At 39.4% G+C, this 18,369-nt stretch overlaps 1 protein-coding gene across 2 annotated transcripts in view; it reads left to right on the forward strand.

The window, feature by feature from the left end:
- TRPC6 (transient receptor potential cation channel subfamily C member 6) overlaps positions 1-18,369 on the forward strand; it is a 103,223-nt gene that overhangs the window by 66,942 nt on the left and 17,912 nt on the right. Inside the window, exons 3-7 of one of the 2 annotated variants that reach the window (XM_068145204.1) lie at positions 1,817-2,002; positions 3,069-3,233; positions 10,185-10,398; positions 13,782-14,009; positions 16,198-16,462. In XM_068145204.1, coding sequence (XP_068001305.1) covers positions 1,817-2,002; positions 3,069-3,233; positions 10,185-10,398; positions 13,782-14,009; positions 16,198-16,462 — 1,058 coding nt within the window. The remainder of the gene's footprint in view (positions 1-1,816; positions 2,003-3,068; positions 3,234-10,184; positions 10,399-13,781; positions 14,010-16,197; positions 16,463-18,369) is intronic. The other variant, XM_068145212.1, reaches the window with a different exon arrangement.

An 18,369-nucleotide genomic window follows, 5' to 3' on the forward strand; every position in this document is an offset into this window, starting at 1 on the left:
AACATGCACCAAGTACACCCTTGGCAAATAAATTAGGGTAATCTGTGTGCTCAAAGTAATGGTTTCTCTTCCAGGGTGTGCTTTGGATTGCAATTATTATGAAGGAGGTAATTAAATAAACAAAGAGTAGGAGAAGGGGGGAAGCTGTGAGGAGCAGGCCAGAGGGGGCAATGTGTTGTAGCGTTCATAGCAAATTACTTTGAACGTGAACCAGAGAATACATGAGCAGTCCTGTATGGCATGGTGTGGTTGAAGTTCTTTTCACTCTTTCATTTGGGAAAAATTCTACAGCAATTTCATCTTTGTAAGACATGAAAATTATCAGAAGCCATTGACACATGTACCAGTAAGTCTAGGTCAGGGTTAGTATATCTGTACTCATTTTAGAACGTTAAATATTCACTGGTATATCTGTGTAGATCCATGTCTAGCTAAATCCATCTTTTATGACCCAAACAGCTGCAAGTAAAGAGTGGTTAAGGAGTGCAATGATAAAAATATCCTTTTCTGGTTTGACTTAGGCATTTGGGGAAATAGAATAGAATAGAATAGAGTAGAGTAGAATAGAATAGAATAGAATAGAATAGAATAGAATAGAATAGAATAGAATAGAATAGAATAGACCAGGTTGGAAGAGACCTTCAAGATCATCACATCCAACCTATCATCCAACAAATAGTGACTGAGAAGAGTATTTGGTAATTAAAGCAATAACCTACTGAACCTGCAGTTGATGAGCAACGTTTTGGCTTTTGTGGCAAAGTCTGTCGTGAGCTACAGACTGTTGTGTTGGAGACGTGGCATCACCTTGCTGTCTGTAGCACTGGTGTTTGCAACCTCAAAGAGATTTTGGGAAATGGGAAAGATAAGATTTACAAGAATAAGTCAAGGCCTAAAATAATTCAGTATATTTATGTAATTCTTGAGAAGGTTGGGAAGTTGTTTAGCTGTGTTCTCTGTAGGATGCTCATCCAACTGAGATCACTTTCTACATCTGAACTGGTTGTTTAGACTTTTGTGACAGTCAGTGAATAGAAAAATTTCTCCTGTGCTGTTCATCTCAACTTGAGATAGCCATTGAAATGTGTCATGCAATATATCTGGGAGTGTTTGGATTTTTGTGGTTTGGTTTGGTTTTTACTTTCCATGGGTTCTAAAGCACCTCTAGAGAAGTAACTCTGGTGTACAAATTGATGATACAGGTAGCCAAGGTGAGATAAATCCTAATCTTTGAACATTCAGGAGAACAAAGTGCTGTTAATAGAATAGAATAGAATAGAATAGAATAGAATAGAATAGAATAGAATAGAATAGAGTAGAATAGAATAGAATAGAGTAGAATAGAATAGAATAGAGTAGAACAGAACAGAACAGGATAGGATAGGATAGGATAGGATAGGATAGGATAGGATAGGATAGGATAGAATAGAATAGGAATAGAGTAGAGTAGAGTAGAGTAGAGTAGAGTAGAATAGAATAGGATAGGACAGGATAGGATAGGATAGGATAAGATAGGATAGGACAGAATAGGAATAGAGTAGAGTAGAGTAGCGTAGCGTAGCATGGCGTAGCGTAGAGTAGAGTAGGGTAGAGTAGAATAGAGTAGAATAGACTAGACCAGACCAGGTTGGAAAAGACCTTCAAGATCATCAAGTCCAACCTATCACCTAACCTACCAGAAAAAAAGAATAATAATCAAACAAAACCCAAAGAGATACAAACCATTGATGCTCACATATGTAGCTGGGATGTAGAACTATTTATCTTGTATTAAGTCTCAACAGCAAGTTGTGGTCTTTCTTCTTTTCTCTTTTAGAACGACTATAAGAAATTGTCTATGCAATGCAAGGACTTTGTAGTTGGACTCCTTGATTTGTGCAGAAATACAGAAGAAGTGGAAGCTATTTTGAATGGTGATGTAGAGATGAACCATAGTAATGGAGAACATGGTCGCCCCAGCCTTAGCCGCTTAAAACTCGCTATCAAGTACGAAGTTAAAAAAGTAAGCAATTACACTGATCAAACAGAGGTCTCAGGATAGTGATATTAAACTGTGCTACCGTTAAATGTTTATATTTTGATACCCTATGACACTTCAATGAACATTTGGGCCCTTCTGCACAGTGTGCTTTATAAACAAAAGAAACATTGCCCCAGATAACTTGCAGAATAGAATAGAATAGAATAGAATAGAATAGAATAGAATAGAGTAGAATAGAATAGAATTAATAAGCTTGGAAAAGACATGTGAGATCATCAAGTCCAAAATATCATCCAACACTATCTAATCAACTAAACCATGGTGCCAAGCGCCTCATTCAGATAAACACCTCCAGTGATGGTGACTCCACCACTTCCCTGGGCAGCACATTCCAATGGCAAATCACTCTTTCTGGGAAGAAATTCTTCCTAAACCTCCCCTGGTGCAGCTTGAGACTGTGTCCTCTTTTTCTGGTGCTGGTTGTCTGGGGGAACAGACCAACTCCCACCTGGCTACAACCTCCCTTCTGGTAGTTGTAGAAAGCAATAAGGTCTCTCCTGAGCCTCCTCTTCTCCAGGCTAAGCAACCCCAGCTCTCTCCCCTCCATCACTGGAGGTGTTTAGGAGGAGACTTGGTGGGGTGCTTGGTGCCATGGTTTAGTTGATTAGATAGTGTTGGATGATAGGTTGGACTCGATCTCAAAGTTCTTTTCCAACCTGGTTAATTCTATGCTATGCTATGCTATGCTATGCTATGCTATGCTATGCTATGCTATGCTATGCTATTCCATTCCATTCCATTCCATTCCATTCCATTCCATTCCATTCCATAAGCTGAGTAGTTGCTGTTCCAGCAGTGTTAATATGCTTCATATAACTGTTATAGATTCATAGCATTATTTTGTTTGGAAGAGGCCTCTAAGATCATCAAGTCCAACCATTGACCCAACACTGCCAGATAACCACTAAACCATGTCTCTCAGTACCACATCTACAGGTCTTTCAAAGACCTCATGTGTTTCATATAGCTGTTACTTTAATAAAATGATGTTATTTTAATAAAATGCTGTTCCTTTTCTTTGTTACAGTTTGTAGCACACCCAAACTGCCAGCAACAACTTCTCTCTATCTGGTATGAGAACTTGTCAGGTTTACGGCAGCAGACGATGGCCGTGAAGTTTCTGGTTGTCCTTGCTGTTGCTGTGGGACTGCCTTTCCTTTCAATGGCTTACTGGATTGCTCCTTGCAGTAAGGTCAGTCTGTGAAATCTTGACTTCTTAATTTCTGTGTCATCTTTCTGGCAAAGATGAAGCATGACTATAAATTACTGACGTGCAGTAAAAAAATACTACAGAAATGTTTCAAAGATGACTCAGAATTGACTGGCTGCAAGATTGCATGTTCTGACAATTGTAATTAAGACAGGTAAATGTACTGTGTTAAATGCAATGCATATTAAATTACAATGGTTGAACAAGAGTTGCCTTGTAGAAATTGTACTTTATCAACAGTCAGTCAAACTATTCTTAGTTTACTTGTTACCTTAATAGACAGATGCAGAGTATCCTTGTTCCCCATGGATTTAGAAACAGACTGAGTTCAAGGGTTGATTCCAGTTACCCCAAAAGCAGTTTTATTCTTGATGACTAAACACTAATAGATAAAAGTTGCTGAAACCTCAATGCCAGAAATTTGAACAATCATCATCAGTTTTCTAGAAATCAAAATCAACTGTGTTTGCTTATCAAGACAGTGCTCACACTCATGATATTTCATGAGATTTTTTAAAGCAGTCATGCAGCAGTCTCTGACCTTTCTGAACTGTGTGCTGAATCTCTGTTTTAGTTGGTCATAATCCATTGATAGAAAATTTCCTTTGAGCATATGCTAGAGAGCAGTCCTGTGGAGAAGGACCTGGGAGTCCTGGTGGACAACAAGTTATCCACAGGTCAGCAATGTGCCCTTGTGGCCAAGAGGGCCAATGGTATCCTGGGGTGCGTTGAGGACTGTGTCCAGCAGATCAAAGGAAGTTCTCCTCCCCCTCTACTCTGCCCCAGTGAGATCTCACCTGGAATATTACATCCAGCTTTGGGCTCCCAGATCAAGAGGGACAGGGATCTACTTGAGAGAATCCAATGGCAGGCTGCAAGGATGATTAAGGGATTGGAGCATGTGCCCTATGAGGGGAGACTGAGAGCCCTGGGGCTTTTTAGTCTTTAGACTAAAAAGTCTTTAGTCTTTAGAGAAGAGAAGACCAAGAGGGGATTTAATAAATGTTTATAAATATCTGAGGGCTGGGTGTCAAGACAAAGGGGACAGGCACTGCTCAGTTGCACCCTGTTATAAGACAAGGGCAGCGGAGGAACTTCACTGTGAGGGTCACAGAGCACTGGAGCAGGCTCACCAGAGAGGTTGTGGAGTCTCCTTCTCTGGAGACTTTCAAGACCCATTTGGATACATTCCTGTGCGACCTGTGCTAGATTCTGTGGCATGGGGGATGTATTCAATGATCCCCAGAGGTCCCTTCCAACCCCTAACATCCTGTGATCCTGTGATTTTTCAACAGGTTACAGTATAACAGCCATGATTTTGGTAGGTTGTATCCTGTATACATACAATGATTCCAGGGGAAGAGGAAGGTTGAAAGAGTGGACTGAGATGTTTGTGGGGTTTTATTTTTGTTCTCTGACAGGAGACAGGTGGGCCTTTTTTTGTTTTGCCATATTTTTTTCATTTCTTTCTGCCTAGGCAATAAAAATCAGTTATATCATTTCCACTTTTCTGTTTAGTGAATAGGATTTTATGAATACTTTTTGTCTTAAAACACGCCTTGAGATTCAACATACATCAGTAATTGGTTTTCAACTATAGCAGTGACTTGTCTATTTGTCATTTTGCTTTTTCAATGATTTATTTGCTCTTGAAGTAATTTGGAGCAATTGCACATTCTGAAAAGGTTATTTCAGAATACTTTTTTACAGTCAGGTTTCAAGGGACACCGTCCTTTAAGGTCTCAACTTCCTCTGTCAGTATTTGTCTCCTTGTGTGATTTATATGTTGAAAGCAAATGTAAAACCTATTCCACCTTTTCTGCCAGCTGCCATTTCTTATTTTGTGCTTCACTCATGTCTCAGAAGTTGATTCTTCTGTTTTGTGAAGACAAAATGTTCACTATTTAATTTCAGGATAGGATGGCTCCAATACAGACCATGATCTGTATCAACAGAGTCCATCTGCTGTACACATTGTTGGAATTTTATAAATCTCTTCGCCTTCTACCAAGATGAAGTACCTATTCTTTTTCCAGGCTTGACACTATAGGTCAGTGACAGAAGAGAAAGGAAATACAGGTTTTGTTGTGGAGTTATTCTCAGTTTGTGGTAGAGTTACTCGAACACGTCTTTACATTCTCATGCCATATAGCTATGAGAAAGGCAAATACATCTTTATGCCATTTGCAACATCTCAATCCATCACCTATGTTGCTGACCAGTTTCCTCTTTAGGAAACAGTTGTTTTGAGCTTGGACTACAGGCCATGAGTTGAGAGTTTCAGATCTGGAAAAAAATTTGTAGAAATACCTGAACAAAGTTCTTTAGATTTGACAGGATTTCCCTAGTGTCAGATGCTGAAAGGAATTAACATTGCCTGTTATTTGAGTTTCAGCCACCAATCCACATGCAGACACTTAAGAGTTTTGTCAACCCTTTGCTTTGTATCAGAGTAACTACTGATACAGAATCCTATGTTATTGCATGGCATTTTGAAAGAGTAGAAAAGAAACCAAAATTAGTTTTATCAAATAATATCTAATGTTTGTCTTTTCCAACCTGGTCTATTCTATTCTATTCTATTCTATTCTATTCTATTCTATGCTATTCTATTCTATTCTATTCTATTCTATTCTATTCTATTCTATTCTATTCTATTCTATTCTATTCTATTCTATTCTATTCTATTCTATTCTATTCTATTCTACCATTGAAATTGAGGCTTGTTTTGCTGTTCCTAGACACTTGGGGCTGGCATTTCTAAAGAGGTGACTTGATAAGTCATGTTCTGAGGTTATGTAACTTCATCTTTTGAATTGTGACAGTGGAAAGTAAAGCAAAGAATATGTCCAGTGTATGAAGAGCTATGAAATTATTCTTCCTAAACAAGTACACACATTATCTCTTTATGTTATTATTATCAGGCCTTCTTTGATAGAAGTGCTAACTGGAATTCTATTTTTATCATTTCTTTGTCAAAGTTGTACTCCAGAATAGGATAGGATAGGATAGGATAGGATAGGATAGGATAGGATAGGATAGGATAGGATAGGATAGGATAGGATAGGATAGGATGGGATGGGATGGGATGGGATGGGATGGGATGGGATGGGATGGGATGGGATGGGATAGGATAGGATAGGATAGGATAGGAAGAATGGAATAGAATAGAATAGAATAGAATAGAATAGAATAGAATAGAATAGAATAGAATAGAATAGACCAGGTTGGAAGAGACCTGGTTGTTTCTGCAGATTCACAAGGGGGGGAATAATGTGAATCTCAGAATCCAGCCCCCAGTGATTTCAGGTGAACTTACAGACAGTTGAATACATGTTGAAATATCCACAGTATAACTGTTGCATAGCTTGTCCTAACCCAAACCAATCTATAAAACACTCTTCAAAAGTTTATAACAAACTCTGCTTAGAAGGAGATTTAGAGAAGATCATGCCCCTCCATCTGTGCAATGAGGGGGAATTTTGTATCAACACGCCCAATGGAAGTGTATTAAAGAGGAACTTTCACTTGTAGAAAAGTCTAAACATGGAAGATTATGGCCTTGACTTTACACATTGTTCTTTCTTTCCATGATTCTTTCTTTCCTTGATCCTTTTCTAACCTGTATCTTCTCCATAAAGACATTTGGAATTTTAGAAGAGGAGTTTCAAGATTTGATTGGATCACTCTTATATGGCAGTCAGAGTGGCTGGAGAGTGGCCAGGTAGAGAGGGACCTGGGGGTGCTGGTCGATGGTAGGATGAACATGAGCCTGCTACTGCAAACCTTGAGTATCTTAAGCGTGCCTTGCATCATCATTCTCTAATACCTGCAGTCCTCCATGATCTATAAGGTTTATTCCCTAATAGTTGGGTATGATTTGCTCTCATGTAGAACAGTGGGAGAAACCACTGGGCAAAGCTTTGTTGATTTGAGCATTTCCTTACTGTATATCCTTCTGTTCAGAATTTCTTAAGCCCTCCTATATCTTTTAGAACATAGAAATACAGAAATAGAAATATGTTTAAATGAACATAAAGGAGAATGTCTAGGAAATTCTACTCACTCTGCCTCATAATTCAAGGTTAAGAAATATTCTGGGGGGAAAAAAAAAATGAAGGCAATACTTCTTCACAGTAGGTCTAGTTTAGGTGTTGAAGCTGCTGCAGAAACAAATTGCTGAGCACAAAAAAATTAACAAGATTTAAAGAAACAATTAAGTAGACAGTACAACTATTTCTTATATTAATAATTCAATAAAAAAGATCCAGAAACTCTTCCTTATCAAGGTTAGGTCAATTTTGTCTTATTAGAAACCAGGAAAACTATGTAGAATGCAAATTATATGTTACCTGCTACAGATGTTCAGAAACCTCTAGCATCAGCCACAGCAGACAAAATACTTGACCTTGAGTTATGAAAACTCAAACCTTTCAGTTATGAAAAGACCTTTGTTGCTTCTGTGAAACTTTTTTGTACTAGTGTTCATAGCACATTGGCCACAGCAGCCCCATGCAGTGCTACAGGCTGGGGTCAGAGTGGCTGGAGAGCGGCCAGGTAGAAAGGGACCTGGGGGTACTGGTCGATGGCAGGCTGAAGTGTGCCCAGGCAGCCAAGAGGGCCAATGGCATCCTGGCCTGCATCAGGAACAGTGTGGCTAGCAGGAGCAGGGAGGTCATTCTGCCCCTGGACACTGCACTGCTTAGGCTGCACCTCAAGTCCTGTGTCCAGTTCTGGGCCCCTCAGTTTAGGAAGGAGGTTGACTTGCTGGAACGAGTCCAGAGAAGGGCAATGAAGTTGGTGAGGGGTTTGGAACACAAGCCCTATGAGGAGAGGCTGAGGGAGCTGGGGTTGCTTAGCCTGGAGAAGAGGAGGCTCTGGGGTGACCTTATTGCTCTCTACAACTACCTGAAGTGAAGTTGTAGCCAGATGGGGGTTGGTCTCTTCTCCCAGGCAGCCAGTACCAGAACAAGAGAACACAGTCTCAGGCTGCACCAGGGGAGGTTTAGGTTGGATGTTAGGAAGAAGTTCTATACAGAGAGAGTGATTGCCCATTGGAATGGGCTGCCCAGGGAGGTGGTGGACTAGCCATCAGTGGAGGTGTTCAGGAGGAGACTTGCTGGGGTGCTTGGTGCCATGGGTTAGTTGTTTAGGTGGGTTGGATTGGTTGATGGGTTGGACGCGATGATCTTGAAGGTCTCTTCCAACCTGTTTTTTTTATTATTATTATTATTATTATTATTATTATTATTATTATTATTATTATTATCCTCATCATAATTATCATCATCATCATCATCATTATCATTATCATTATTCCAGAGTGTTTGTTATCAGTTCAACCATAGTCAGTCCCGCTTCCAAAGAGATTTTATGACATATATGTAGAAAACACTTTTCTGTCTCTTTTGAAGGGGTGGGTGGAGGGATGCTAGTTCAGTCTTCTAAATTTTGTGGTTTTTGGACAAGGGATATATTAACATTACCTCCTTCAGTATTTTTTCTTCTTTTCTGGCTATGTCTTTCTGGCATCTGTCACCTAACCCATCTTCGTTTGTGAACACAAGAATGATGCATTTAAAAGGCCACTGTCAAGGTACTTTACTATTTTTCCATCTCTGCTTATTGTATGTTATTTATGACTGTTCCTTCCTAGCTTGAAATAAAATCTTTCCCCATGACTATCACCTGTTCTTCGTGTAGTTCCAGCAAAGTAATTGGTTGTTGAAGTTAATCTCATGAGGCTGACAGCATGTTTTATTTAATAAAGGGCAAATTAATTTTGTTGAGTAAGAAACAGTGAATGGCATGGGTTTGCAAAATAATATAAAGGAGAGAGAAAATCAAATTTTGTGCCTGCTGACCTTGACAGTGTTCCTTTAAAAGTATCTTCTTTTTACATTTGTCTAGTTTTCTTAATGTTATTTGTATTTGAGACCTCACCATCGCATCCTGGGCTGCATCCTCTTATTCTTTGTTTCTGTAAAAGCAGACTGTAAGCTCAGCAAAGTTCTGACTTTGCTATTGAAACAAGTGTAGCAAAAATACAAATGCAAGTAACTTCTTTTTCTACTGTCCCTTCCCTTTTTCAGACCATAGATTGTTCTATGTTTCAGCTGAGATCTGTGACACTCACTTGCAGTTCATTCCAAGGAATTTTTGTCAGATACAGATACTATTGTAATACTACTAATAAAGAAACTATTTCTCTGCAGGCACTCTCAAAACCAAATCAAATAATTGCTTAAAGTTCAGTCTTGTGTGAGTTTGCATGGGACTTTAAGTCTTGCACTAAGCTGTTTTGAAGTTGTTCTTAGTCATGACCATGCCCATGGTGGGGAGTTCAGAGTAGATGATCTCGAAGACCCCTTCCAACCTAAGCCATTCTGTGAAAAGGTTGAAGACATTTCTATTATATGAGTTGGGAAGGAAATTCAGACAATGCAGAACTATAAACACAACATTTTGAGGCCTTGTCACATTTTATTTCAAAAGACAAGAAGTTGGGAAACCTGTACAATAACTGTGCTAAAATGAGTTTCATGTCGGTCAGGAAACAGAATTCTTTAGTCATATTTCAGTCCTGGTGATAATCTAAGTGTCAAAATCTTATTTTCATTGTCTCATAAAATTATTAGCATGTAAAAAAAACCCAGCAACTATAATATTTTTTCTTTTGATTATCTATTATAGACAAAGATGCCAGAAAAATACAGAGTGATTTCAGAACACATAAAAACACATATATGGTGAAATGGATAGATAATCCCTCTGAAAAGAGCAAAACATTTGAAGGTGACTGTCAGCATGGTGTTATAGGATACAGCTTTTTTTCCCCAGTATTTGTTCCTATGTATTTTTGAAATATCCATTTCTTGTGTACTACTGTTCTTTTAAAGCCTTTAATCTTGTGTCTCATAACCTTTGTTGCAGCTGGGGAGGATAATGCGTGGACCGTTCATGAAATTTGTAGCCCATGCAGCCTCTTTCACCATTTTTCTCGGCCTGCTTGTCCTGAATGCAGCTGACAGGTTTGATGGCACCAAACTCCGACCTAATGAAACAACAGGCAATGTAAAGCAGCTGTTTAGGATGAAAACATCCTGTTTCTCATGGATGGAGCTGCTCATTATTTCTTGGGTAATAGGTAATGATAAATTTTCAGTTAAATTTGTCTTGTGATTTCAGCGAAGCTCGACCCAATTTAATACTCTGCAGAGAAGGGCAGCGAAGCTGGTGAGGGGTTTGGAGCACAAGCCCTATGAGGAGAGGCTGAGGGAGCTGGGTTGCTTAACCTGGAGAAGAGGAGGCTCAGAGGAGACTCTTATTGCTCTCTACAACTACCTGAAGGGAGGTTGTAGCCAGGTGGGGGTTGGTCTCTTCTCTGAGGCAACCAGTACCAGAACAAGAGGACACAGTCTCAAGCTGTACCAGGGAAGGTTTAGGCTGGATGTTAGGAAGAAATTCTTCATGGAGAGAGTGATTGGCCATTGGAATGGGCTGCCTAGGGAGGTGGTGGAGTCACCATCACTGGTGATGTTTAGGAAGAGACTGGATGGGGTGCTTGGTACCATGGTTTAGTTGATTAGATAGTGTTGAATGATAGGTTGGACTTGATCTCTGAGGATTTTTCCAACCTGGTTAATTCTATTCTATTCTATTCTATTCTATTCTATTCTATTCTATTCTATTCTATTCTATTCATGTTATGTGCAAAAATTGCAACAAAATTTATTTATTCATCTGGCTGCATTCCCACACTGGCCTCATCTCTTGCTGCATGTCAGCAGGATTCACATGTGCCTAGGTAGTCAAAAACATTCACATGAAGAACTTGGGTGAAATCTATATTATCTGAATATGAACAAATTCAGTTTTATGAATATCAAAAGAAAGTGTCCACAGTTTTCTGGGTTATTTTTTTTAATCAGGCTGTGTCAGCTCCCAAGGGTAAAGATTTTCTTATCATGGGCCAAGGGTTTTTTTCTCGTTAGGTCCTCTTATTTTACAAGTTAATAGTGTATAGCTGAATGTATTATTGGCAAAATGAAAGAAGAACATGCAGCAGTAGATTTTTCTATAATGACAGGGGGATGAAATGAATAGTATGAGTAATACTCTAAGCTGAGCCATTCAATTCAGTGATGCAGTACTATTCAGCACCAGAACTTGTGCACAGACTCTCAAGAATATTTTGGCTGTCTAATTCTTATTTACAAGTCTAATACCATTTATTCCAATGGGGCTTATATGCCAAAATATTTCAAGGATATGGGTTCTGGTTGTTTGTTAAATCAGTAGTACAGGAGAGTTAAATTCTAGCTAAGTATAATCTGTTTCCATTCAACAGCTTATGCATTTAAAGTAGTTTGCCTTTATGAGCTCCCTGTGGTTGAAATTGGAGCCATTTGTACACCAACTAATTCTTAGAGATTTAAAAGACATTCACAGTATTTATTTCATTATGAAGCACTTCATTAATTAATATAATAGTTTAATAGAATTGTTTCTTATAGGAATAATATAGAATAGAATAGAATAGAATAGAATAGAATAGAATAGAATAGAATAGAATAGAATAGAATAGAATAGAATAGACCAGGCTGGAAGAGACCATCACATCCAACCCATCATCCAACCCATCTAATCAACTAAACCATGGCACCAAGCACCCCATCAAGTCTCCTCCTAAACACCTCCAATGATGGTAACTCCACCACTTCCCTGGGCAGCCCATTCCAATGTCCAATCAATAAACCTCTCCTGGTGCACCTTGAGGCTGTGTCCTCTTGTTTTAGTGCTGGTTGCCTGGGAGAAGAGACCAACCCCCATGTGGCTACAACCTCCCTTCAGGTAGTTGTAGAGAGCAATAAGCTCTCCTCTGAGCCTCCTCTTCTCCAGGCTAAGCAACATGCATTCTAAGTGTGTATGGCACTTAGAATGCAAAATGTTCTGTACGTATTAATGTTTTCATCAGATAATCATAGAATCATAGAATCAATAAGGTTGGAAAAGACCTCAAAGATCATCAAGTCCAATAATGAAGGAATAAATAATAATTTCCCAATTTGAAGTTCTAGTTTCCTAGTTTATTCTATTTTTATTTCTTTCAGTGTCATGCATAAGACAGTTTTTAAAAAACTATTGAGTGCATCCAGAGGTGGCATTGAATTCAATTACTGTAATTACCATTATCATTATCTTCATTTGAAAATTATGAAAAGTGCCTTTAGACAATTTGATAAGTGTAATCAATAGTGACATCATTCCAGTTCATACTTTTTGACCTCTTTAGAGAATCTTGGAAATGTAGTTCATGATTAAATAAGTACTGTCTTGAATGGGAATGGAATTTGGTCAATAAAAATTATGCCACAAACATACTGTACTCCTATATTTTGTTATTTAAGGGAAATAATTAGGAATAAACCAGATACCTTTGCCCTGGTGAAGAAGCATTAGGTCTGGTTCTTACTGTCACACTTATTTGTCATATATATTGGTGGACAAGAAGCTCAACATGAGCTCTCAGTGTGCACTTGCAGCCCGCAAAGCCAATCAGGTCCTGGGCTGCATCAAGAGAAGTGTGGCCAGCAGGTCAAGGGAGGTGATTCTCCCCCTCTGCTCAGCTCTGGTGAGACCCCACCTGGAGTACTGCCTCCAGTTCTGGAGCCCCTATTACAAGAGGGATATGGAGGTGCTGGAACGTGTCCAGAGAAGGGCCACAAGGATGATCAGAGGGCTGGAGCACCTCTCCTATGAGGACAGACTGAGGGAGTTGGGGCTGTTCAGTCTGCAGAAGAGAAGGTGACCTAATTGTGGCCTTCCAGTATCTGAAGGGGGCCTACAAGAAGGCTGGGGAGGGACTTGTCAGGATCTCAGGTAGTGATAGGACTAGGGGGAATGGAATGAAGCTGAAGGTGGGGAGATTCAGGCTGGATGTGAGGAGGAAGTTCTTCCCCATGAGAGTGGTGAAGCCCTGGAATGTGTTGTCCAGGGAGGTGGTTGGGTCGCCGTCCCTGGAGGTGTTTAAAAGCAGGCTGGACGAGGCTCTGGCCAGCCTGATCTAGTGTGGGGTGTCCCTGCCCATGGCAGGGGGGTTGGAACTAGATGATCCTTGTGGTCCCTTCCAACCCTGACTGATACTATGATATTTCCAATTTCAGTAAAAGAGGCTGTACCCAGGGTGAGTTCTGCTATTAGTTCTACCACTGCTAAATGATCATGCCAGATCGTGTGTCTGTAACAGATGGTGATACTCATATCCTATTCTTCTCTTTGAAAGCTTCTCTAGTTGCACAGGAATAAGCAGCTTGAAAGATAGGTATTATTAATTCACATGAGGAAAAAAAGTACTGGAATGCATATGAATTGGCAGGTCCAAGGGATTTAGGTTTTGTTTGAACTCTCATGGTCTAAAATTGTTTGAGTTTAATTGCAACCAAAAGCCTATCCTATACAAAATAAAATGTCAAATAAGGCAAACATGAAGGTAAAAGAACACTGCTTTCTCTGTTCTGACTTTTACAGGTATGATATGGTCTGAATGTAAAGAAATCTGGTCTCAAGGTCCAAAGGAATACCTTTTTGAGTTATGGAATATGCTTGATTTTGGTATGTTAGCAATTTTTGCAGCCTCATTCATAGCAAGGTTTATGGCGTTTTGGCATGCATCAAGAGCCCAGAACTTCGTTGATGCAAATATGAAAGATCTGACAAGTCCAACACTGGAACCCAACATAAAATACTACACCTTGGGTGAGTTGATTGCATAGGGTTATGATCTATTTCTTAGGCCAAGGTAACTTCATTTTCTGTTAATAAGTACCCAACACTTTAGTTCCACAAGGTACTGATCAAGAATATGCATCCCTTCTTTCACTTTCTCAACCCTACTGTTAGATCACAGTTCATTTGGCTGTGCTCATACATCTCTTTGGGGACTGTTTTAGATGCCAAGTACTGAAGTGATCTAAGAACAAAATAACCCCACTGTCACCCCACCCCTTTTCAAGATTATTTTAATCCAAGTCATTGTATCTCTTCAATTGCACAAAGATATTCTGCAAACGCTTGTTGCTTTAACAACATGACCAGTGTATCTTAAACATATTTGCTCAGAGGCTCTATTATGTTATTTTAATATATCTTAATCCACCCTCTCTACCAATATGAGATAAAAATGTTCAACTTGCTTGTCATGTATGAGAAGCAACTAAAAGCTATTTTAAACAAATGAGGAGAAAGTTAGGCTCTGTTTATTTGTCCGCTCACAACACCGCCTCATCTCTCTTCCCTTTATTACATATTTTTCTCTAAGATACTGAGTTACATCAGTTTCTACCTCTCTTCCATTCCTCAAATACTGTTTCTGATAAGGCTGCATTTTCTTCATTGTAGAAAAAGCAGAGCAAGAAGTACACGCATTCTAAAATCTATGATATTGTAGCCTTACAAATTCTACTGAAAAGTGACAAATTTCTTCTAAGTGTAAAAGCAGCTAGCTAAATATTAATTCAATTTTCAATAACATCCTCTTGCAGAAATTACAAACAGGGGCTGTTTATGTTCATAGTTTCTGGGTATAACAAGCACAAGTCTCATAACTCATTTATTCCGTATCATACCTTATCATCTAGCAAGGCAGTTTCTGTTGACATCAGTCATCAGCTGAGATTTTTGTTATGCAGTTAAGCAGAGTTGAGTGATTTTTTTTAATGTGTGCATGTACACTGAACTCTGCTTGGATAGCATCTATGCTGGATGAGGCCTCTGTCCAGCCTGATCTAGTGTGGGGTGTCCCTGCCCATGGCAGGGGGGTTGGAACTAGATGATCCTTGTGGTCCCTTCCAACCCTGAATGAAACTATGAAACTATGAAACTATGATAGTGCTAACATGGAGAAACATTAATAGTGGATATTTAATGACACAGGTTTTATCGTAGGCTAGCAAATGCAACTTGATGGGCACCAGGTTGAACACAGGCCATGAGGGCACATTGCTGGCTCACGGTGAACTCGTCTACCAGCACTCCCATTTTCTGCCTTTACAGCACAGTAAACACAGACAGCATTCTCCTGGGTTGTAGGTAACCCATTCCAGGTTAACCTCTTCTCTTTACCTGAAGCACAATAGTCAGCTGAATTTAAGCTTCCCACACCACCAGAGAATGTCTTAATCTTCATCAAAGAAGTTTTCTGAAGGATACAGCTTTGGGGTTCTTCTTCTGATGCTTTTCTGTAAATACTTCTTTAAGTACAGTTTTTGAACCTGAATATCCTCCTCTGCAGCTGAATATGTCCCCTGTCAAACACCAGTGTTATATTCACTCATTAATCAAAAGGATGTTCAAATAATTCACGCATGTGGTTTGGCTTCAACAGAAGGGGTTGATAAGTATTATGAAAGAAAAGGAGATGGAAATGGATATTTGGTGTGTGCCAGGAAAAAACCCACTATCATTTCACTATGAAGAAAAAGGTGGAGTAATTAAGAAAAAAGCAGAGACATGTCATTGTTCACAGGCTTTTGGAGTTGGGGATGGCATTTAATGGTTCCAGATCCCCACATCAAAACAGTTAACTTTGTGTAGCTCAAACAAATCGCATTTCTAATTGAATATATTCAATTGTCATCACCTGACACTGCAATCTGAATTTTACTTACATTCTCTAAGAGGCTGGGATTCAGCTTCTAAACAGTTACTTCCATGATCTTACACTTCACCTTTATAATCAATGGAGATCTGATCAGCACAGTCAATGAAGCTGTGAAACAGTCTTAACACTGCGTGTCTCAATTCAACTGGTTAAGCGTGTGACTAAAGCTGTTTGAGTTGCCTTGCGTTTCTTCCCTCACCTCCAGCTGCTGTTTCAGGAAGACATCTCATTGACCTGTACAGATATCTCAAAATACTGACAGAAATTCTCATCTTTTGTTTCTAGCCCGAATAAACTGGGATCCATCTGATCCTCAGATTATATCTGAAGGCCTGTATGCAATCGCAGTAGTACTAAGCTTCTCCAGAATAGCTTACATCCTACCAGCTAACGAAAGCTTTGGACCACTTCAGATATCACTTGGCAGGACTGTGAAAGACATCTTCAAGTTCATGGTGATATTTATCATGGTGTTTGTGGCTTTCATGATAGGCATGTTTAACCTCTATTCCTACTATCTGGGTGCAAAACAAAACGAAGCATTCACAACGTAAGTACCGCTAATTAAACTTCAACAACTGAGGCTACTTGTATGGATTGCTTACACTGTGTGTGTATTGTTAACTACTTTGTTTTATAAGGTTTGCATCTCATAAGAATTTCTTTGGTTTAGATTAAGTAGTAATTTTAGGTCTTTCTCTGGTGCTTAAAGGATATATCAAAAGATAAGCTCTTGATGCCAGCAATGCTGGAAAGGTGAGATGTAGTTGTCCTTTACATGAGAGAGCAACAGGAATATCTGTACCCCTTCCTAGGGAGAGAAGAAGGGCCAGAAAGAGTTTACAAGTCATGATTAGAGGGCATACCATCATGGATGATGATGATGATGATGATGATGATGATGATGATGATGATAATAATAATAATAATAATAATAATAATAGTAATAATAATAATAATAATAACCAACAACAACAACCAGGTTGGAAGAGACCTTCAAGATCATGTTGCAGTGGATGTCCACTTTAGAATGCCTCATCAGGAAGACAAAGTAGATAAGGCCTTTTCCAGACAACTGCAGAAAACTCAACACTTGCATGCCCTGGTCCTCATGAGGATTTTTAACCAACTCGGTATCTGCTGGAGGGACAATACAGCAGAGCACAAGTAATCCAGGAGGTTTCTGGAAGACATTAACAATAACTTCTTGACACAGGTGATTATGAAGCTGATAGGAGATGAGCATTGTGAAACCTAACTTTTATGAACAAGGAAGAGCTGGTTGGGTGTGTGAAGGTTAGGAGCAGCCTTGGCTTCCCATTTCCTGGGAAGAGAGAACAGGCAAATAGCCAGACCACAGCTTCAGACTTCAGGAGAACAGACCACTTGGGGTGGTTTGGGGATTTCAGGACACAGTGTGTGTCAGAGCTCAGGCCTCCATGACATAATCACACCATGCTGCCTGTGAGGGTGGTTGGCACTGGTGCTTCGGAGTGCAGTGTAGTGGCCCCCTGCAGCACATGGGTGCAAGGCTAGTTCCATCAAGTGCCACTGCCATCTGTAATTGAAACAGGCTAGTCACTACAGTGTGATATGCATTATAAAACATCTGTAATTTCATTCTAACAATTCTCTGTATTCTTACTAGTCAAAGAACACCCAGACAAACTAATCCCTCTTTTAAGCTCTGTCTCTCTGTAGTATCCAATGGCAATAAGCTGTTCCACCTTGAGAGAAGGAAATATATTTCCTGGTTTTTATTATTTCATTTTTATTCTTTAAACTCTGTTTCCTTAGCTGTTCCTTTTTCCTTCTCCCACCATAAGAACAGAAGTACTGAATTTGCTCTGTCAGGAGTTATTTAGTGTATATTTGTCATGCCTCTCATTTCTACCTGTGATTTTAAGATTCTCTCTTGAGTGGAGACTTGTTCCTTTCCATGCTCTGCAACCCTTGCCACTTAATTTCTGGCTGTCATGATATTCAGGCTATAATTGTTATGAAGTATACTCAGCCAGAAAGCAAAGTTGGCCAAGAGGGAAAAATGTCTTACTAGTTTTTTAGTATTATTCATTCACACAATAAAGTGCACAAACCTACAATTCAAAGAGGGAACACTGATGAAGTATTATGAACAGAGAAGTAAAATCACAACTAAAAAATCACAAATTTCTTTTAACTTTTTTTTCCCCTCAACAACACACTGAAACCCAAAATGTGTTTTGCAATACTACTGCATTTTTGGATATGGGGAGCTGAGACCCCTTCACCAAAGCCAGGGAAAATGTGTCTTCAAAAAGGTGGAGATAGACTAGTTTGGACTTCTCTGTGTGTGTGTGTGTGTATATATATCTTCATATGTTTGCTGGTTAGGAGCAGATGTTGGTCAGTTAGAGGGTAGAAAGGCTCTGCAGAGGGCCCTCGACTGACTGGACAGATGGGCAGAGTCCAATGGGA

The sequence above is a fragment of the Melanerpes formicivorus genome, unplaced genomic scaffold (assembly GCF_026170545.1).
Source record: "Melanerpes formicivorus ecotype bairdi unplaced genomic scaffold, bMelFor1.0.p_v2 SCAF_1, whole genome shotgun sequence".
Lineage (NCBI taxonomy): Eukaryota > Metazoa > Chordata > Aves > Piciformes > Picidae > Melanerpes > Melanerpes formicivorus.